Source organism: Diadema setosum, chromosome 20 (assembly GCF_964275005.1).
Source record: "Diadema setosum chromosome 20, eeDiaSeto1, whole genome shotgun sequence".
NCBI lineage: Eukaryota > Metazoa > Echinodermata > Echinoidea > Diadematoida > Diadematidae > Diadema > Diadema setosum.
This window is the reverse complement of record NC_092704.1, coordinates 19001542-19025308: the sequence shown is the minus strand read 5'-3', so window position 1 is coordinate 19025308 and position 23767 is coordinate 19001542. Positions and strand designations below refer to the sequence as shown.

Genomic DNA, 23767 nt, shown 5'->3' with positions numbered 1-23767 from the left:
AGAGAAACCCATACACAGAAGCCTGAATGATTTTTGCCCAACTACATGTACTTTTGGCAAATTGTGCTACACATGCCAGGAAAGACACTGAAAAGCTTCGACCACAGAGAAAGAAATATGCCACTGTGTAAAAGCCTGATGATAACCCACACCATTTAAGTATAAAACTCATATAAAACAAACAATAACCTCCGAGTGTACAAATGTCAGTATAAATTCCCTTCATGTTATGGGAGCAAAATATACAAGAAATGCATACATTGTAGTTTCACATTTACATGAATAGAAAAATGATAGAAAAACAGTGTAACAAAAGTATTGCACAGAAGTGAATACACAAGTCTGCTTGTGAACACTGAAAGTGTGAAAACACAGAATTGTGGTAATCCTGTTGAAAGAGCAAACACAGGGGTCCACAGAGCAAAATAATTTAATATCAAAATGCATGCCATCAAATGCAGAGCCAACAATTGAATTATGATGTCACAGTATTTAATCCCAATAGATACTAGGGAAAAATAATGATGCTGCACAATGATTATTACAATAGCAAGTATTACATTCAGGAGGGAAATCATTTTCGCTGGAAAAAAAAAATCATTTAGTTAGCTCAGTACCTACAAAAGATTTAATAAAAAGGAATCACCATGTATTGTGTGAACATTTTTAAGGGTTAGAATATCTCAGATCTATGGTGCCAGGCAAGGTTTATGTCCTTTACTCCACGTCTTACACACCAGTCTCTGGACACTAAAAATGAATTATTTGGACACTTAGAATAAATCTACCAGGCAATCAACTTTGACACCTGAATTTGATGTACATGAAGAGAGAGATCAGCAAAGGGACATGTCTGAAGCACACACAAGGACATGACATGTCTGAAGCATTCTAGAACATGGCATATGGTAGGTATCTCCTGACCTGACCTGACCTGAAGTACTGTTCATGCCAACTTCATAACTTCACTAAGGAAACACATCATGACACTGTCTTTATATGCACTACACAATGCTAGTACAGCACAAAGCAAACCACTCCAATTGACTGCTGAATGTTCAACTGGAGTGTGTATACCAAAATCAAAATTTTTTTCAGGGTGTGCTTACCGCCACAACTTTCACAAAACATTGCTCTTCTCCTTAATTGAAAGAGATCAAATGATGAACAATTTGTGTTGAAATACTGATAATGAATAGTCTCTTTTAATACGGGTAATATTGTTAAAATCTTCTCCACCAAAAAAAAAGTAAAAAAAAAAAAAACTATAAAAAAACACCTAAAAGTTCATATGCGCAGAGCCAATTAATACGATTACACTAATTAGAAAAGCCATGAAGCATTTTGTCCTTGGTTGTCAGACATTTCGTAAACAGCATTTAGTCTCCACGAGTGTTTGGAAATGACTGGCAAAAAGAATACCCACTAATCAAGAACTTCCACACACCACTGTCCTATTTCATAAGAGGTTATTCTCATGTCCATTTTGCAATCATTGCAATTTACTTTATTGCAAACATCTGTAAGAAACAGGTCCCATACCAGACTATGGTAACAAACAACAAGACATAAACACATTCGCACACACACACTCAAAGACATAATGAGAAAAAATAGCAAGGTTGGTAAATCAGAAAAATCAGATACTGCATATGGACCCATTTCAAGATGATAATAATTTACCTGGGTACATATATTTTCATTTTGAAATACACATTCAGCATCTTTGCATATTTTGGCTTTATATTGTCTCCCCGTTAACTCCTGCCAGAAATCTGCTATGATATACCATGTTCATCTAGAGCTCTTTCCTTTCTCAAGTCATCTGCCTGGAGGTTTCCTCAAGATTTCCTCATTCATTTTTCTCCAGACTAGGTGGGAATTGGATCAGTCTTAGTTCACTTCCAAAGTCACATACAATGGTTGGTGAGCTCTCCACAGAAAGAATGTTTTTCACCGATACATGCTTGTCTCCAAGGTTTAACTCTCTGATTGGTTCTCCACTCACGATGTCCCACACAATCAGGTAACCCTAGAATCACAAAAATCACAATTGGTCCATTATTCTCAGTTAATTGGGTACAGGTAAGATATGAAGGCAAGGTAGACTAATATTGCAGCCAGGTAAGGGAGTGAAATAGATCTCTCAGTATCCTTGGTACTGAAAGAAACGTATTCTACTGCACTGCACTGGAGCCAATTTGTAGCTTTTTGCACTGTTGACAAGCAAAGTCACTAAACAAGGCATACATGGACATTTTCATGTATGTTGTCAATGAGTGATGATTAAGAATAACATGACTATTGTGTCAACTATAAATCACTTCTATCCATTTACAAATAGGAAAAAAGAATTGTATTGGTAAACCATGGCTAAAAATGCAACATAAACAACAACAAAATAAACTTGCACTTCAATACAAGCTAAAAGCCTGCATTTAAAAAACTTAGTCTCTTTACGTGATTTTACCAATAGTAAATTCAAAAGTAGTCAGAAAGTATGTTTGCCCTCATAACTACCCCTTCCTTTGTTATCAGTCAGCATTCCTTTGTAAAGAGCTGTATGGACCTAACTATTTCCATTCATTCTGATATATATTCACACATGACTGCAGATAAAACTGTGATTACATAAGAGAGCCATCTCTCAAATATGTCATCAATTCAGTTGCAAGTCTGTGGCTTGGTAAGACACAGAACAAGTGATATGATACTGATACTGAATATGACTAGATTCAACTCAAGCTGTAAACTGCACAGAAATCAGACAGGCTTTAACCAGTCTATCAAAGAGAATCGACCGAAACTCACCTGAGCACCAGTAATCATCAGTTTGTCATTCAGAGTTGCCACACTAGTGCTACATCCCTGGTCCTACACAAACATGGCACAAAAAGAGACATTTGAATATATACTTCATTTTGATTGGTCCATGCAGACAATGAATGTTCTTTATAATTTCTTTATATCATTTTCCATACATGCGCCATCTAGTGATTGGTGCACAAAAGCTTTATAAGTTGCATAACCTTTGAACAGATTGTCCAATTTCCCTCATACTTCGCTAATGTGTTCTACTATTAAAATGTTGCTGCATTCCCTCAAATCACATATAGTGTATATTCGCATTTCATTCTCTTTTAATGTGTACAGTAGCACGAGGGCAAGAGTTATCTTTGATTTGATTCAAACTGAAACCCTCCTACTGAAGGGTAGTTAACATTCAAGTAATGAATCAGTAGCAAAAGATCAATGCCACTAAACTTTGAGCAAAATATCCACAGGGATATGGCCACTGGACTGAAGGAGAGTTTTCTCTCAGTGTAATAAAGTGCATCATTTGTGACTAGTCAGCAAACGGTATCAACCAGGCACATTGTGCCATATGCTTGAATGAATGAATGACTTTGAATGAATACATATTTCGGAAGGCTTACCAGCTGAATGACATGTAGCATCCATCCCTGCAGTCTGGTCCAGACACACAGCTTACTGTCCATACTGACACACAAGACATGCTGAGAGGTACAAGTGATCCCTAACACCGTCCCACCTGCACCCTTCAGAGCCTTCACCATGTCTCCTCTCATAGTGTCCCACAGCCGCACTAAACCATCGCTGGAGCCACTAGCTATCATGCTGTAGGGATCCTGAAAGGTGGCAAGAAACATTCACTCACTCTTTGAAAACTCCTTTCTTTTTCTTTTTTTTTAACCCACTGAGGATGGACTGATTTTGCTACAACATGCATTTCCCATAGACACCTGCCTAAGTATACTCGGGACTAGTCCTCAATGGGTTAATACATTTGAGTTTTGTTTGAGGTAAGTGTGTATTGTTAAAAGTGTGCTGATAATGCCTTCACATCATTCAAATTGTCATGCAAAATAACAATTTCCATGGTAACAGAAACAATGCTTACTACTAATTGGCTGTAGCAAGATATTGTTTTTATAGCTGCTAGCAATGAGAGGGACATATGAGTCTTGGACACAAAAAAAAAAAAAAAAAATCCATCAAAACAAAACAAGCCCTGAAGTACACCATAAAGAAACTGATGTTGAAAATTGTCAAACAGCATATAAGTGGTTTGGTTTGAAAGAAAAATCTCATATACTGTGTCACAATGTGAAGAATCATCACCTCTCATTGTTACAATGTTCCATTTTACAAAGTTCAATTCTGATGGTCCCAATACCCATGCATATTTCCCTTCTTGAAACATGTTGTACAAATGAAACTCGGCAAAGCCTTCTCTCTCCCTCTTCTGTGCTCTATGGTAGCGCATTTCTTACAATGTACATCCTACACTTCCAATGAATAGTCTTTTACCTTGTCTACATGGAGAGCTGTCACACTGCCAGCATGCCCCCTCAAGGTGAATCTGCAACTAAGGTCATCTAATGTAAATACCTAAAACAAAAACAAAAAACAAAAAAAGAAACATACAGAAGTCAGAGGTGTGTTAAACATCAGCTATGCGACATAAGCTACATGTATGTGTATTAAACACATCACATTTGAAGGAATGTCTCTGAAGGTTGCTTCATTTACTGTTACAAGCTGCATTAATCTTTACTCAATGCCAATGGAGTGCCACAATGAGAGTACATCCACAAACAGTATACAGTCAGAGTGTATTCTTATTGATCTTGGCAGATGTTATTATATTCATTGTTCTCATAATTCCCCAGTATCTCTTGATGGAGTTAACAGTCTGTTCGGAAGATTAACATCTTAGTATCGATTGACAGGTTGGCAGGCATTTTGAGAATTCAGTGGGCTGTGAAGGTTACGCTCAGAGGATACACTTCTCTTGTTACAGCTCTTTTGCAGTCTTCTTGTGCAGCATCAATCAGTTAAGGAAAAAAAAGAAGAAAATAATCCCTCGGTGACACTTCGCAGTGGAGGCATACAAAAAGGAAAGAAAAAAAATATATATGCCTCTCTTCTGCAACAGCGGCACAAGACTGTCACTGAAATCACTGCTACCAGAAGCCCCCATTCTTTGTCTGATAGTCCAAGAATATGAGTCTCACACACCACGATCCATGAATTGAACATGCATTTACATACATAATGTATGATGTTTTACAAAGGCAAAGTTGGTTAACCCTATAGTATTCTGACTGGGGGGGGTCAAATTCCCCTTGACATTTCGCGCTACGATTCCGCGACACACAAAGATTTTACCGCGTCGTTTCATGATTTTTTTTTTTCATCGAAATCTCCCGCATAATTTGAGACCAAATTTGCGACGTCCGGGTACACCATTCTGAAGTTATGTAATGTTTTGCATATGCATGTCAACCCGAAAACAGCTCAAATTCATGAAATTGTGTGCAAATCCAATGCAAATTGTGTTTTTTTGTTAAACTGATATAAATTAGATTATTTCAACTTTTAACCATTGAAATTAATCAATTCTAATGTAGATAGGCTTGAAAAAGTGCCTGCAACAAATTTTGGCAAAAAACAATAGAAAAAAAGGTCGAAAACATAACAGAAAAAAAAAGGTCGAAAAAACAATAAAATACATAAGAAATTAAAAAAAAAATTAAAAAACAAAAGAAACTAATTTCGATTGTGCTATTTTTTGGCATGAAAATTGTTGGACGTGTCTTGAGGAACTCCGACACAAAAATTTAGCAATCCTTCAGTCTTTTTAATGGAGTTATAGGTGAAAATATGATTTCATGCATAAATCTGCATAATCAATTCACTAAAAAGAGAAAGCCAATATCTTTATATTGTATGACCATGTAATCTTGTAGTTCACATCCAGCTCTATCTTCAGGCAAAATTTTGCGGCGATCGTGTGATCGGCGGCCGAGATCTGAAGGGGGGGGGGGGTCAAATTGTTCATTGACCCTACCTGTCAAAAAATAGAAAATCCTTCATAAAATCCATAAAAATTGACGGACCACTATCAAAATTTAATCATCTGTTACTTGAGTCATTCTCAACCTTTCCTGCAAGTTTCATCAAAATCGACTCTAAGCTGGAATGATGAGTCATTGATGTTGCCATTCAGTAATGGCAACACTGACCTCTTGTTCAATGCCAAAGTCTTAGCAGACACATGATCTTACTTTTAATGTATAGTCTTGGCTGGCTGTGATGAGTTGTGCATTGTTAGCTTGGATGGTGTTGATAGGTTGCTGGTGGGCCTGTACTGTCTTGAGGATGTTGAGGTGGACCACTGGGGGGTACTGGTAGTAGCTGTCATAACTGACTGTAACTGAATCATAACATTCCATGCATATCAAAATCACCATTACAGGACTGAGTTAATAACATAATAAGACCTAGACTGATGTAAATTCTTCTCATTCATCCAGTCGAAGTACAAGATCAAAAATTAGTTGAATCAAGTAACTGGAAATAAACTCACTGTTTGCGACGTTTCGCCAATTATCAATTCGCCCGAAGAAGCAAATTGATGATTGGCGAAACGTCGCAAACAGTGTTTATTTCCAGTTACTTGATTCAACTAATTTTTGATATAATAAGACCTATTTCCTTCACTTTCTCTCTTTAAAAATATGATTAGCAACTGTTACATTTTGCTGCTTCTTAATAATGGTTGTTTTGCAAGTTATCCTGTCTAAATGAGTGTAGCAATGTGACTGGGATGTCTTGGTGTAAGTCCACAGATGTGAAGTGCTTTAACAAGACTTGAAGTACGTTGGAAGGGATTTTCATAGTGGATTGCTTACGGTGCTGCTGTACTTATTCCAACACACAATATATAATGGCTACATATTTCCCCACGTTATTTCATAGTGGTAAAACACAAATAACAACACAACTTAACCCTATTCTAACTGGGGGGGGGTCAAATTGACCCCCCCCTCGACGTTTCGCGCCACGATTTCGCAACGCGCAAAGATTTTGCCGCGTCGTTTCACGACTTTTTTCATTTGAGTCTCCCGCATATTTTGAGACCAAATTTGCAATGTCCGGATACACCGTTCTTAAGTTATGCGATGTTTTGCATATGCATGTCAACCCGAAAACCGCTCAAATTCATGATTTCGTGTGCAAATCCAATGCAAACTGTGGTTTTTTGTTTAATTGATATAAATTAGATTATTTCAACTTTTAGCCAGTGAAATAAATCAATTCTAATGTAGATAAGCTTGAAAAAGTGCCTCCAACAAATTTTGGCAAAAAAACAATAGAAAACAAAAGATCGAAAAAACAATAAAATACATAAGAAATTAACAAAACAATAAAAAACAAAAGAAAATGATTTTGATTGCGCTATTTTTTTACAAGAAAATTGTTTGATGTGTCTTGAGGAACTTTGACACAAAAATTTAATAATCCTTCAGTCTTTCTGATGGAGTTATAGGTGAAAATATTATTTCATGTGTTAATTTGCATAATTAATTTATTAAAAAATATGAAATCAAAATTTTTCTATTGTATGACCATGTAATCTTGTAGTTGACATCCGGCTCTATGTTCAGGCAAAATTTTGCGGCGATCGCGCGATCGGCGGCCGAGATCTGAAGGGGGGGTCAAATTGACCCCCCCCCAGTAAAAACTTGGTCTCAAATAGCCCAGTTAGAATAGGGTTAATGCATGTCTTTTTTCTATATATGTCAATAAACAAGTTTTCTCCTTCTCCTTCTCCTTCTCCTTCTTCTTTACAAGACACCAATCGGCATGAAACATCTCCTAGAAACTTGCGGCACTAACACACTGAATCAAGATAACTGACAACCTAGCCGCAAGGACCTGGATAACCTGCAATCCACAGGACATTAAAATCTGGTAACAACCTACCTCCCAGGCCCTGAAAGCCTGCAATCTGCATAAAGTCAATGTTGCCATCTAATCTGGCAATCAAGAGGAGGTTCCTCGCAAAGCAGATCCCTGTCACTCCAGCCTGAGTCTGCTCCTTGCTGCTGGGAGACATGGCAATGGGCTGCCCATTCTCACAACTCCATAGCTGCATTGAAACATTATAGCACAGCAAATAGTCAACGCTTACACACACATAGGCAGGAAGCATAAATGATAGCACAAACATTCCTTGTACTTGACTCTGCAGCTATGGATATGTTCATATTTTGCCTCATGAAACAGCAATAACAGTGCTAGTACTGGCTTTCAATCTTCAACTGTTCCTCTAGCATTCTTCCTTTTGAGTCCACCTAGATATCGTGTGTCTTGCTCAAGAGATTCTTTTCCACTGTGAAAAGGAAAACTTTGTTTTAACAGCAAACAGCATTATTTTACTGCTTCTTTCATCATTATTGCACTTCTTTTTTTTCAAGTTAATGTTCAGATTACAGAAAGAGTAACATGGACTCAGTAAGAGAGCTTCATCAAGGAGAGGAGAGATGACTTATTATGCTTACCTCCACACTTCCATCACTGCAGCCAGCTGCAATTACGTCTTCTTGACAAGCCAGGCACCATACGGCTGGGGCAACCTCCTCCCCATCCCTTGCCCTGTCTCCACCCCCATCCCTAGCCCTGTCTCCACCCCCATCCATACCCAGGGGGGCATACAGTCCTTCTCCTCCCATCATATCCTCCTCCTTCTCCAATGGAGAGAAATCTCCTGAGAGTCTACTCTGAGTCCTCTGTTTATTAAATAGAGGCTGTTTAAGTTCATCATTAACACTTGCAGCTCCAGAGCTCCAGCTGGATGACTGTGAGGGGGGCCTGGTTGAAAAGTATCCCTGGTCTTCGGTCCCACTCTGCCCCTCAATGTGGGATGGCGTGTACATGTCAGCAAAACTTCCAGTGTGAGGAATGGTCCCATCAGGGTGGTATCGACCCGCCATGTCTGAAGAGCTGCCTGGTCTCGGGAGGCCGAGTGGGTGTGACGAGGCCCGACAGTCTGGCTCAAGCGGGCTGAAAGGGCTGGCTGGGATGGTGCTGGGACTTGAGAGAGGCTGTGTTGGAGAGATGGGTGGACCCTGGCTGCTCCTACGCACTCTTTGCCTACGGTGTCTGACACAAACACACACACACACACAGAACAAGTAGAAATGTTAAAAGTCTTGGTACATATGACAAATGTCATTTCCCTCACAAAGACTCACAGCAGGGCTGTGTTGACCAGCTTTTTTACTGCATTACTTCTTCATAAAGTAACACACACAAAAAAAACCAACAGCAGAAAGAATGTAAATGGTACACCAGCATATGAAACTTTTATTTGCATTGCAATGCCACATAATTAATTTGTAAGGTTTCGTTCAAATTTTAACTTCTTATTTTCCTTTTATTTGAACCACATTAAACTTTCACAAACAAAAATGTGATCTTGACAATGACATCATCCAAAATCATTAACAACAATGCATATGATGACAGTGACGATGATGAAAGTAATGATAATAATAATAAACATATTAATGATAAGAAGCAGAAGATGTCAAAAGTCCCCCTCCCCCCCCCCCCAAAAAAAAAAAAAAATGGAAAGGCAGTACTCAGACAAATAAAAAAAATAATAACACACATCTTGACATGTCAATAAACTTCAATATGACCAGTAAAAAGAGAGGTTTTGAAGAGTAACTGCTAAAGAGTCTCAATGCAGTGACAGGCCTCGAATTAACCGACGGCCACCGACGGCCATGGCCGTCGGTGCCCTTCTCGTTGGCCGCAATGCCTTTTTTTCCTTGATCAAAGTTACGGCCAAAAAAAAATGTGCCCTTTTTCTTGTTGCTGTGGTGCCCTTTTAGAATGAAAGTTATTATTTATGACGTATAATATGCCCTTTCTCAAAGTCTACACTTTAATAAGCTTGAACAACTTTCCTGATCTCAAATATCATACCTTCAGTTCGCTTGCGTCCCAATATATCTGATTCAAACTCAAAGTATCTTTCTGAGATACGAGACGACGTGTAGAAGTCTACGTACATGTACGCCCGACCGGCTTTTACCGTCCCGACTGCCTCCGCAGCGCAGCGGCCATAGAGTTACTAGCTAGGCAGCGGAGGGCCGGAGCAAGCGGTCGCAAGCCATGCTAACGGCTGCGAGCATTGCCATCTCTCTCGCTCTGCATTCATGCCCGCATGCTCAAAGCAAAATGGCGCCGGAAGTGCTCCAAAGCAAGCGCGGCGTACGCGTTGAGAACGTACTGTATTACAGAACCTACATCGTATTGCGTATGGCCTACTGCCTAACGTGGTCTGCTGCGGTGAGATCTTATGCGTGCGTGCGCTGCTGGAGTGTAGCAGCACGGTCGATAGAATACAGCTCTATGTGGCGCGGGCATTCACATCACGTATAAACACCAAACATGCCCTTTCCAATGTGGCCTTGGTGCCCCTTCGACTGACCTAAGTGCCCTGGCCTCTTGGAAAAAGTGCCCTTTTCTAAATGGCCTTGCCCCTCCAAAATCCTATTTCGAGGCCTGCAGTGACTATATAAAAGTGAATAATGGCTTGGTAATGCACCTTGACCTTTGGATGATATGTTCACACCTTCCCTCCAGAGAATGCCACACACGAATGTCACCTTGGATACAAGCACTCACTATCCAACGTCCATTGGCCACAAAGCTCTCCACCTCCTGGTAAGAAACATGCATTCAGTTAACAAAATATCAATTACATAAATGAGCAGAATGCTTTCAGTAACCCTGTACATTCCTACTGAGGTACACAGAGTCATTTCAATCTTTTTGTGGGTTCAGCCTCTGTTTCTATTAACGTTACAGCAAACATTTGCATCACCAGGTGTGTCACAAAAATATACAAATTTAAGGTATAATTCCTGGTGTAACAAATACAAGAGATTTCATAAGTCTCACAAAGAGGGTCTTAAATAAGGAATTAGACTGAATATTTGTGAGACAGCCTGTGCCGTCATCCAGGAACTTTCAATTCAGCATTTTCGTGAGCACTTGTATGTGAGTACTGAACAAAACTGAATGCCAACATACATGATTACACACCTATCTTACGAGTTAAATTTATGAATTCTGAATTCAGTGCAACACAAGGCCTCACACAAGGTATCATGAAATATCAATTCAAAGAAATTAAATGCTTTCATCTTGAGGAAATGATATCCTGACTTCACAAACATATATGGAAGAATTGTTCCTACTTCTCACTGCTCAACATTAATTCAGTACAAGTGAACTCATGGCACTTGGGTGCCTAGTAATATTATTCTCCATCATCCCCATCACTGAAATACTTATGCATCTTGATATCTAATTCCCCAATCATTGTTGTTTCTGCTCTTTCGGAGGACTCGGCTCCTATTTCATAGAGGTAAATGGCAATACCAGTACAAAGAAAATGGTAGGTTATCATGTGAGGAAATAAAAAAGAGAAAAAGAAAGGCAGGTCACATCCTACCTGCTCATGGCCAGTGAGGTGAAGTGGGACGGCCTCACATGGTCCCTGGACCCGTTTGATGATGTCAACACGACGGCCAGGTTTATAACGAGCTTGGCGGCTCCTCACCAGAGTGGCACATTTACACAGCAGCATCACGAGGATAACAGATGAAGCTCCGCTGATGATACCAAGCATCATGGTCACATAGTAGTCCCACCTATTAGCAGCCGTGTTGGTAGTATAATGTCAGTTAAGAGGCATGATTAGACCACATCATATGGTGAAAAAAACTTATGTTATTTCATTTACTGTTTTTAACAGGCAACTGTATGTGCTAAGACTTCTTGTATACTTCCCGTTTCTTTTTCATTCCAGGTATACAGAGCCCTGGGATACAAAAACAGTCCTGTACTTACACACTGTATACATATAATGGCAGTAATCCATACTCTCACTTCACATCTTTAATGAAACATAACATAGTGTGAGGAGGCTGCTCTTATTCAATTTGCATCGCAAGAAGGAGCACTGGAATTTGGGAGAACATGAACACCAAGTAAGCAACTATATCCCACATCACTCACTTCCATTTTAATGCGTCTCGTAAGGTGATCTATGTGCAGCTGTCTGATAAACCAAACATCCATCGTTCATCTTGTTGACTGTAAAATGTCTCTCTATGAATTATCTATTTCTGGCTTTCAAATTCATCAAGTATGGACTTTGGTTAAGAAGAATGAAGCCTCATCTTCTTGAAAAGGTACAAGTAATGATGATACACCATGCTTATCAACACACAGTGTAATTGAATGCTTAGACTGTATACAAGACTAACCCATAACTCTAAATGTCTATGAAAAGTCGGGGTGAGTTTCTCATAGCATCCAGAGAGATGACAACACAATGGACTACTATTATAACGAAGTCCTTGGGACCAGAAGTTTTCTTCTGTTATATCGAAATTTTGTTATAACCGAACACATAAACAATAAAAAACATAAGAGTGGATAAGTCTGCAGCCTGAATGTTTACTTTGTTGAGACCAAAATTTTGATATAACCGTGTTCGTTATAACGAGAGTGCACTGTACTTGCTTAACAAGGCTCAATATGGTCTTTATGGCCTGCCTTTTTGATCATTTGGATAAGAGGGGCAGCTTTGCAAACTTTGGAGTACTAGTGAATAGCTAAAGTTCTTTCAAGGTATAAGAAAGAATTACTTGATCAGAGCTTATCAATCAGTATGTGTACACATATATTGAGTTTGGATCACAATGCACAAAACACAAACTCAGCACATTTTGAAACATAAACCTTTACAGGAAGGTCTTAAACTACATGCAATGTCTACCTGTCTTCTTCATAGAGACTCTGGTAGTTGCCAATGACGGGGGAGAAGCCTGGTGTAGGACCAAACCGTCGTGTCTCATGGTCCTTTCTCAGGGCCAGGGCCTTTTCTGGACCAATGTTGATGTTCAGCTTGATTGGTGGCAGGATACTCACATACCTGAGAAGCATTGCATTGATTTACATTCCATCTTTTTTGGATCCATTATAACATTACTTACATCTGGAAAGACACAGTGAGATTTAGTGAGAAGAAGGGTTCCTCTTCAAGTGGACTAGACACAAGACTACACATAATTGAAGTGCCGTAGTTTCAAGCTTTCTGAAATTTATCTCAGAATACTAGTTCTCAGCCCCTATTCATGACTTATACGCCAGCTACCAATGATGGCTCTAACAATCAGCTTTGAAATGAAGCATGGTATTTGGAATTTCATGGTTTAAAATAAACATTTCCTTTACCTACTTCCAGTTCACAACCCCCACCTTCCTCTTCCCTGCCTCTGCACTTGATACGTAGAGTTTTACACACTGGATTCATAACACTGTAGATGCATGTGAAGAACACTATGATTACAAAGATCTATAAAGATCTTCAGTAATGATGGATAAAATAGCCATGACTTCCTTGTGGAATGCTTTCCTTCTCCATACTACAGTTCTAGCATCCCTTCATAAACTAGTCACATCACACTGATTTCTAGCTTAAAGGACACAGATGTAATAAACCTTTACAAAAATTGTCCTTGCTTTTGTCATGGTACTCTTCAACACAATGAGTGTTGACATTCTGTATCTTGACGGTATATACCCAAGAAGGAAGAAGAAGGAAGCTAGTTTTCACCTGTCAGCCAAGCTGATGTTGTATTTGTTGAAGAGAGCTGGCCAATGCCAGGCTGAGAGCTTCCACATTCCTCTCTGATGCAGCCACAAAGACAGTTTGTCACTGCAGTCACTCCCATGGCAGGGTTGTAACCCGGAAGCGCTCTCTGTAGTGTCACCCCGTGTGCCTTTTTCACTTCCTGGATCAGCCTTGATGTGAAGTTCTGATGAGGAAGGGCCACTCCTCCCACTTTGTGTCGGTTTGGAGGCGCTGCCAGGGCTAAGGATTGGAAGGAGATTGGCGGGCAAGGGGGGCAGTTTGGGGTCGGTGGGATTGGAATTGGCCGTATTGGGGGAAACAGAGGGTTCAAGAGGACTGCCGTAGCTGTTGCTGACAAGAAAGAAGTTGATAATGCCAGCCTTGTAGATGAAGAGACATGTCACCACAATCCAAAGAGCCAGAGTGAACTGCAAATGAGATTGAAGAAAAAAACAAAACAACAAATACATGAAATGCATGTACTACATCTATAACTTTGTAATACTTTACAAGAATTAAAGTTAAACCTGACAAACAAACCAGAGAGGTTCCTTAACACTGTTGGTAGCCAGTAGTGGCATAATTCATTGAATGAATACTGGCAAATAGCAAGGTTGTCTCAAGCATCCATAACTGGCTTTCGAAATTGCATTTTAGACTCTATAGAGGCATTGAAAAACAACAAAATAACAGAGTGGCACTACTTAACCCAAACAGCACAGAACAAAAACAAAACAAAAACAAAAACAAAGATGTGCTGACATACATATGTAACTGTATAAATAGGACAAGCAATCTTCTGTGACTGTTATAAGACAAGTCCTTGCTTGCCAGGAAGAATGCATGGTGTGCTAATACTAAAATGTCATTCCCTCAAGGTCTGATAAACTTTCACTTGACCACAAAACCCTCATGTTGTCTTGTACCTTGATAATTTTCTGAATAATTCTGACACTGGCAAAGAAGTTGAAGACTTTGAGCCTGCGGGGGATGGTAGGCCCTGGGGTGGGGTCCTTGAGGGGCTGGCCCCAGAATGGGGAGAGGAAAGAACGATGGGCAGAGCGTGGGACTGGAGTGCTCTCTGAGGAGCCCTGTAGAGTCTTCATCATGCCTGACTTGTAGAGGTCTGAGATCTGAGGTGGAATAAATGGATGTTGATGTGAAAGAATTGCATCGGATAATCAGAGTATGTCATCAACTTTGACCTTTACCATAAGATTGATATCAAAAAGCAAGATATGAACAGAAAAAAAAGCTAAGAAAACATACAACTAGTAATTGGTAATGAATACATAATGCTTACTTGAATGATTCGTCACACACTTTTGTTTTCATTTTTTTACCATTTCATATTGCTAGGTACCTGTCCTTTCTGACAGAAATATGCACGAACAATCCCTGATCTGAATAAGTATTGTGACACATAGATAAAGAGTAATCAAATTCTTCTTTAGCGAAAACAGATTGATGTCGAAAGCATGGGAATATCAAGCAATATTAAGCAACCAGGGATAGTCTGGTAGTAGTGTCGCTGCCTGGAAAGCAGTAGTTGACAGGCTCAAGTCCTGTGGTTCCTTTTTTTTTCTGACATGTTTGTTAAAGTACATATCAGCAGTTGCAATCTTTGTATTCTATTTGTAGAGGGAGACAAATTGAAGACAATTCACAACTCAGATTAACGTTATTATGCATATATCATGGATCATTAACCCCCACAGGGTTAAGACTCTTTTCTCTATAATATCATAATTATGTTTCCTCTCAATTTGATATAACACTGTGGGGGCAGACAATGACATTGGTAGGAACTGAAAAATAATCAATGACATCAAAAAACACATTGTAATATTATTCTTCATAAATCAAACAATACTTGTGACAAATTTCTTATGCCCAGAGCCAACTGGCCATTTCCAAAACTCATCATTTCAAATTAAGATTACAAATCTTCTCACAGACTTTTGTCTTATAACATTTCCTGATCACTAGTTGACATAAGAATGACAGGTAAAAGAATGTCGAGAATACCTCAAGTCTTCTGAAGTCCAGAGCTAAGATGGACACAAAGAACATCATTTGAAGAAAGAAATCTGACAACATGGCTACCAGGGCTAGCAGACAAAATTCCTGTAGGACAGAGAGAGAGAGAGAGAGAGAAAAGCAATGTAACAAACAAACATTTCAAACTCTAAAAGACATCTAGTATTAGACCTGATATTTTATATGTTTTACACTACTCCTGTAAGTCAGCAACTGCTGATTGAATATAAAAATTTGTCAGAAAACGTCAGAAAACAAGTCTAGAAACTAGAAATGTCGCTATGGCGACTGGTATGCCTCCGCCATAATGCATGATTCTCTTAATAAGGTCCATAGTACATGTGGACAATGTGTGACTACATTTTCACAAAATTGGCGAAATATTAAAATGACACATTTGTCACAAATGTGTTGAATGTTCACCTTCCTTGACCTTGGTTTTATTGGATAAATATGAGCTACAGCATGTATTTGGGGATTTAAGGACTTTCACCTGACTTTGACCCTTGCATAAGCTTATGCATTGAGTAATTTTCAAGGTACGGAGAAAAAGGGCAATTTCTGTATTGAATAGTAAATTGTTACCATTTTTTTTTTTTTGGCCTTTAACCCTAAAATTCATAAGAGAATCACTGTCAGGTAGAACATGCATAAATATGTACTAAGTTTCAAGATAATTTGAGCCACTTCCAAGATATGGAAGAAGTAAGTTCAGCACTTTCACTTGATCTTTGACCTTTTGACCTTTGAACTTTTTGGCAAAACAAAAAAACAACAAAAACTCTCTATTGGGTTATACGGTGTACATGTATACACCAAGTCAAAAAAAAAAAATAATCCTGCTAGCATTGCATAAATATGAGGGAAATAGTAAAATTTTGAAGTGTTGCCCTTGACCTTTGACCCCTGACCTTTGACCCCATGAATCCCAAATTCCCTAGATAGTCACTGCGAGTCAGTACATGCATATATACTATGTTCCATGAAGATACGCTGAACAATTTCCAAGATACAGAGAAAAAAGTGAAATTTCAACATTTTTACTTGACCTTTGACCTCATGACCCAAAACTTTCACCAGAGAATCTTGATTGGGTAATACATGTATACACTAAGTTTCAAGAAAATATCTTCAGGCAATGCATAGATATGGGGGAAATAGAGAAATTTTAAGCATTTGACCTTGACCTTTTGACCTTTGACCTTGAGCATGTGCACCCAAAAGTTGATAGGCACAACTTCACCCCCTAATACACATACCTGCCAAGTTTCATTAGGATACCTCAAAAGTTTTTTTAGTTATGCTGTCCACAAAATTCATTACGGATGGACGGAAGGATGGATGGAAGGACAGACGGACAACCCGAAAAAATAATGCCTCTGGCACCACTTCGTGGCAGAGGCATAAAAATATCTGACACAACTACATCAGAGCCACTGTAACCTCAACAAATCATAAAAAAAGGCTACCCTGTTTTTATGACTGCATATGTCTAATAATTTGCTTGTTTTTCTAAAGGTAGAGATCAGTTTCACATAACTGCTGTGTGATGAAATAGCCAGCCAAGTAAAAGGCAGCCACATACTGATTGCAATATCTCTCAACTATTAATGAACAAGGCAAGTGCCAAATTGTGTCTCGCCCATTCGCGTACAAGGAATTAATATCTTTTATAACTCCAAGAAGTTAATTGACCTGCTTATGACCTTTGACCTTGTGGTTACCTTTGACACCCCAAGGGACATTTATCATCCAAGTTTGGTCACAAACAGAAAAAGGGATCAAAAGTAATGAGCCATAATCGAAACGCGCCATAAAAACTTAACATTGGGCCCTAAGAATTTGTTGACCCCTTTCTGTGACCTTTGACCTCGTGATGACCTTCAACTCCCCAAGGGACATCTACCGTCCAAGTTTGGTCACAAACCGACATAGGGATCAAAAGTTATGAGCCGCAATCAAAACGTACCCTAAGAACATAACATTGGGCCCTAAAAGTTTGTTGGCCCCTGTCTGTGACCTTTGACCTTGTGACGACCTTCATCTCTCCAAGGGACATCTTCCATCTAAGTTTGGTCACAAACGGACAAAGGGATCAAAAGTTATGAGCCATAAACGAAATGCGCCCTAAAAACTTAACATTGGGCCCTAAAAGTTCGTTGACCCCTGTCTGTGACCTTTGACCTTGTGGTAACTTTCAACTTCCCAAGAGACATCTACCATCACCCAAGTTTGATTGCCATTGTAGCAACATGTGCTGAGTTACGTGTGATAAGAGTCTTGCAAGTAAACTTTAACGTAGGACCTCAAATGACCTTTGACCTTATCATGTGACCTCTTACGGCATCATAACATGAAGGTACCCCTGCTGCATCCATCACCCAAGCTTGATTGCCATTGTAGCAACATGTGTCGAGTTACGTGTGATAAGAGAGTCTTGCAAGTAAACTTTAACGTATGACCTCAAATGACCTTTGACCTTATCCTGTGACCTCCAACAGCACCATAACATGAAGGTACCCCAAGTGCATCTATGACCCAGGTTAGGTTGTAATCCAAGCAACTTATGTGAAGTTATTTGTCAAAATAGAGTCTTGCAGGTAAACTTTAAAGGGAAGATAAACCCCAAGATTAATGTGGATTGAGTGAAAGCAGCAACATTAGTAGAACACATCAGTGAAAGTTTGAAGAAAATCGGACAATCGATGCAAAAGTTATGAATTTTTAAAGTTTTGGTGTTGGAACCGCAGGATGAGGAGACTACTAGAGGTTATGACGTATGAGTGGACTACAATATCAAGAAAATATAAAGAAAATACTACAAAAATCCATTTTTCATGAAAATTTCAAATTCCATCAACTTGATATTGACATATGTTAAGGGTAGCAATTATTCCCCCTGCTTTCTGAAAGCGGTTGGTCCACTGCTCTTTCATAATTCCAGAAAAGTGAATTTTTGTTGAATATCCTTTATATTTTCTTTGTATTGTTGTCCACTCATACGTCATATCCTCTAGTAGTCTCCTCATCCAGCGGTTCCAACACCAAAACTTTAAAAATTCATAACTTTTGCATCGATTGTCCGATTTTCTTCAAACTTTCACTGATGTGTTCTACTAATGTTGCTGCTTTCACTCAATCCACATTGCTCTTTGGGTTTACCTTCCCTTTAACATAGAAAAGAGAGTCTTCCACATACTCTTTAATATATGACCTCAAATGACCTTTGACATCATCACATGACCTCCGACAACACCATAACATGAAGATACCCCTAGTGCTTCTATCACCCAAGTGTGGCTGCCATTGCTGTAACAGTTGCCAAGTTATGCATCATAAGAGAGTCTTGCAGGTAAACTTTAACATTTGTGACGGACGACGGACGGACGACGGACAGACGCCATTTGGATCCCTTAGTCTCGCCTTCACCTCCAGTGGGCGCGACAAAAAGGGAGAAAATGTGAGCAAAAAGAAAAGTGTGTAAGCTAGAAAACCTGGCTTAAGTCCATGTACAGCCTGATGAAAAGTAATGAACATTATAGTTATGTACAGAGAAGATTAAAGTAATAACAGAGAAAGATAACAGCAAAACCATTCACCTGTACAGCTGAGACGAATGTGAAGAGACCAATAACAACAATGAGAATCTCAGTCCACATGTTCTTGGAGATGGACCAACCCTCCTTGCTCAGACCTAGGGTGTTGTCAGAGATTAACAAGGATTTTGTCATGTCACCAGAGCACAGCAGTAAACTTTTCTAAGCTTTCATTCTTTCTACATTATTTTCTCCTTTTTTGACAAAATATCTGGACAGACATCAGTTACTTCTTTTCTATTTCTTTTCTTTTCCCCTTTATGCTTTGCAGAGATTTTTTTTTGTGTGTGTGCCCTTTGAGCGCTCAGCAGAGTAGTAAAGAGGCATCATAAATACCCATATTAACATTATTATAAAAGCTGACTTTAAAATCACTTGCCAAAACAGAGAGATGTAAAGGAAGAGGGCACTTGAGGAATTGACTAGAAACTCATTGACTAAACATCTATTTGGACAATACCCACATTACAATTCTGGAAATTTAAAGTAGCATCAACATTAACCACTACACAGTTAAACTTTGAATAAAACTGCTGAGATTTCAATGAATATGACACATAAAACCAATCAGAAAGACACATGTAAAAATATAAGATAATAAATAGGGGTTGGAAAAGAAGTTGACAGTCACCTTGAGCAATCCTGATTTCAACAGGAAGATCCATGGGAGTTGAAGTAACGGACTTTATGAGCACCAATATATTTTCTAGTCCTATTAGAATGATGATGTATGGAAACACCTCCCTGTAAAGATATTAAAGTGGTAGAACAACAGATTAAAGTGGTAACATAGATTATAGAATTTATACCTGTTAACTAATTCTATGACAGCATCACAAGAAGAAAACAGTTCTTAAGTTTCAGAGTCACAAATACTATAGAAGCATGCCATTACACAACGAAAAAGATGTTGGTTAAAATAAAAAACAAACAAACAAACAAACTACAAGACAAAACATAACAAAAGAATACAGTAGTCTCCACAGACCGAACAGTTTCAATATTTATTACACTTATCTGATAATTGTGTGGGCATCTCAGTTAAACGGGTAGAAATTCTCCAGATCTTTTTTTTTCCCGACATAAAATATTCAAATTGGAAGTAAATATAAATTTTGAAGAAACTGTGAAGGCTGAGATGAACTGTTTAATTAATGTTGGGTCCACTCCATACAGAAGACACAGTATAACTTACCCTTCATTTAGCGTTGGTTCAACACCATACTGAATACACAGTCCAGCTGACATGGTACAGGAGAGAACTAGCATCACTGTAGCACTAAGGGCCAGCCCCCATTTAGATTTCACCATCTGGATTTTACCTGTTACAGGACACCCAAGCAAATCAAATCATTATATCATTATCACTGTATTTGCACTTCATGTTTGTTCACAATAACATCATTTTCCTCATTTTAATCCAACACACTTTTTTTTTTTTCAAATACTGTAAAAGTGGATAATTTTTTGCGCTTGGCAGGGTAAGAAGAGTTTCATGCATTTTTAATTCCACGTAATCAAGACTCCAACTACTGGAACGTATGGCAAGCCAAAATATTCGCGTGCTTTACTTTCACACTAGATTCTGGTTGCGCGGAATGCGCAAAAATGTCAACACCATGAAAATTTCCACTTTTACAGTAGAACACAGAACACCAATCTACTTCATATTTCATACCCTCTCACTGAATTACAGAAACATGAGGTATAAATTCACTATGCACTCGATTACATTTTGAAAGGTAATGACTTTGTCTGATAAGCTTGAAACATGTCTTTTCCTGAGCTCTTTGGATGATATACTGATATGCTTTGTGATGAGAGAACAGCTGTTTGAAGAGGAATAATGATGTATACTTACGGACAGAAAAATAGATGTAAAACATGAGTAGAGAATATACAATGGCACCAGGCATCAGATCATGGAAGTTGATTAAACTCTGTCAAGAGAAAAAGACAAAAGTGAAAAGACAAATACATAAGCTAGATGACTTACAGCAGAAAATGCCATTTTTAGCCAAAATTCAGTGACGTGTGACCACATGGGATTTTACCCAAAATCTAATCAGTGCATCCACACCTCATGTAGCAAATTGGACCTACAATCCATTGTATCAAGATTGTTCACTGAGCGGTTCTCTAAACTGCGCAGACCAAGACACTGGACAGACAGGACAACTGGAAAACCCCAAAAACATTAAATGCTTAAAGCACCCTCTGGGGCCGAGACATAAACACAAAAGACTCATAACTTTTGAATGAATTTTCTAATTTTCATCAACTTTCACTGATGTGTTCTACTAACATTGCTTCATTCATTTAATCCACACATATATTTGGGTGAACTTGCCCTTTAATTCACTTATCACCAGGTCAATGTAGCACAGACAATATCTTTCATGTTATACACCACGGGGTTCAAATACAGCTATGGAGGATATCAAAGTAATCAAACCTTGTAATAAATGTGCAGAATCAGGAATTCTCCAGTGTTCCAGTCAACGGGTGAACCTGTGTTATATTTGTCCTCCAAGTGAGACTTCAAATCTTCAATGAAACTGGACAAGAGAGGACAGAAAAGAAATACTGATATTCAGACACACTTCAAACATGACTCAAAGTTCTCAAAGATGATAATGTGATCGTGCATCCTGAAGCCAACAAAAAGTAGCAGGCCCTGATTTACATGAGGACTCAAAATAGGTGAAATGGGTCAGCCCTGTCAATCTTCTGTCTTTTATATATCCTGAAAGCACAATTCTTCTTCATCATTCTGAAGTTTGGGATCACAAAACGAATGTTAAGTTGTGTTTTCAGCAGTTTTTCTAGAACACTATTTTACAGAATAGTGTGACTAGGTATGTCTCAGAGGTTCCTTTTCATTTCTTAAATACCCTTTACACACTCCTCACTTTGGACTCTGATAATTTTTGAAAGGACTATGCTTCTGCATTCAACATTGGTATCAGTCATGAATAGAATGTATGTGAGTGTGTGCAAAATTTCAACTTAACCCGTTGAGGACGGTTTGATTTTGCTACAACACGCATTTCCCATAGACACCTGCCCGAGTATACTCGGGACTCGTCCTCAACGGGTTAATCTGATAATCTCTTCATTGTGGTAGTTGCAGAGTTTTGCATCCAGTTTTTTGTTCCATTCATTGCAGAGCAATGCGCAGGAAGGTGAGGATAGGCACTTGAAGAGACCCTAAACTACAAAGCCTCTTTTCTCAGTAAACACTTTTCCAGATGTGTACTTTCTTTTCATTATTTATATCTTATACTAGAAAAGCCCATTTCTATTGAGTTATACATCATTTTGAAGCTTATGAGTCTGCTCTTTCAGAACCTGCCTTTAACTAAAATCAATGTCTGGCGACTTTTTGTTGGATTTGTGATGCAGGGTCACATGTACATATGTAAGCTCTCTATCCCTTCCATATAATAGATTTCCCGTAATGATTACGGTACTCCCTGAACAACCGCTGATTTTACAGGGACAATTTCTATTGATATCTACCAATAATCTTCTTTAGATACATAATCAGACCGAAAGGTACTTTGTTAGTATGCAAAGGCAACAACCAAAAGTTGTCATGACTTCTGCCCAGGTCATGTCAACAGAACTGGTGATGCAGAACCCTCAACCTTGTCACTGGACAGCTTTATACACACATTCATCAATGTTTCAATGATGTTTCAATGAGAGAGACAAGAGCTAGACCAGCGTTTCTCCTGGATTCTAACGGGAAGTTACTCGTGGGGTAAGGCGGAGAGCTTCTATTCAAATTTCACCCATATTTGACACATGTTTCACTGGGAATTGAGTTTCATGACTAAAGAAATTCTACAAATGCATCCACTGAAATTTGCCCCGTTAGAATGTGGTGTATGAGAAAGAAACAGCAAAGACATAGTGGTACAGTCAAACCTGCCTCAGCAGCCACCTGTCTATAGCGGCAACTGAAAAAATCCCCCCCCCCCCCCCCCCGAGAGAAAAACCCTGTAAAAGACCCTGTGTATAGCAGCCACCTGTCTAACGCAGCCAGCAGCCACAAATTTTGTTTCCCGCGGTAGATTTTAACCTGTCTATAGCAGCCAAAGAGCCGATAATTCAGCATATTTTTTCTGCTTTGTAGCCGTGCCAGTAATTCATGGGCAACGTTTAGGGATCGCCAGCATTATTCGCCATTGCTGCATTCATCACTCATTCAGTCATAATAATGAACTAGTGTTTAGCTTTCTTCACGACGGTACACACACTGATGTGCAACAATTTCATAAACGCCGGCATTGTTCAATGCATGAAACACACATGTGCATACGTACACAGATACATGTACACCGTACTTGTACAATTAGGTACTTATAGATGCATACAATGATGATACATGTACAGTGTACATGTAGGCAATGCACACAACGTTGGATGACCTGTCTATAGCGGCCACTTTTTTGTCTCCCTTGGATGGCCACTATAGACAGGTTTGACTGTATCTAAAAAAGCTGACAATCACAACCCAACTTTCCACAAATACCCATTTGATAATACTATAGTAATTGTTTGAAGAAAAGCATATATATGGCAAAGTGCAAAT

The 23767-nt window shown here is 38.9% G+C and overlaps 1 protein-coding gene across 1 annotated transcript in view; it reads right to left on the bottom strand.

The window, feature by feature from the left end:
- Positions 1-1292: 1292 nt before the first annotated feature.
- LOC140243371 (sterol regulatory element-binding protein cleavage-activating protein-like) overlaps positions 1293-23767 on the bottom strand; it is a 39313-nt gene continuing 16838 nt past the window's right edge. Inside the window, exons 7-24 of the mRNA XM_072323049.1 lie at positions 21623-21725; positions 21029-21107; positions 20363-20489; positions 19799-19911; positions 19171-19265; positions 15560-15658; positions 14458-14664; positions 13514-13959; positions 12674-12829; positions 11342-11540; positions 10430-10545; positions 8373-8973; positions 7795-7960; positions 6093-6241; positions 4333-4413; positions 3438-3650; positions 2812-2874; positions 1293-2032 (exon numbers count right to left, since the gene is read on the bottom strand). Coding sequence (XP_072179150.1) covers positions 1853-2032; positions 2812-2874; positions 3438-3650; positions 4333-4413; positions 6093-6241; positions 7795-7960; positions 8373-8973; positions 10430-10545; positions 11342-11540; positions 12674-12829; positions 13514-13959; positions 14458-14664; positions 15560-15658; positions 19171-19265; positions 19799-19911; positions 20363-20489; positions 21029-21107; positions 21623-21725 — 3193 coding nt within the window. The 3' untranslated portion in view covers positions 1293-1852. The remainder of the gene's footprint in view (positions 2033-2811; positions 2875-3437; positions 3651-4332; positions 4414-6092; positions 6242-7794; positions 7961-8372; positions 8974-10429; positions 10546-11341; positions 11541-12673; positions 12830-13513; positions 13960-14457; positions 14665-15559; positions 15659-19170; positions 19266-19798; positions 19912-20362; positions 20490-21028; positions 21108-21622; positions 21726-23767) is intronic.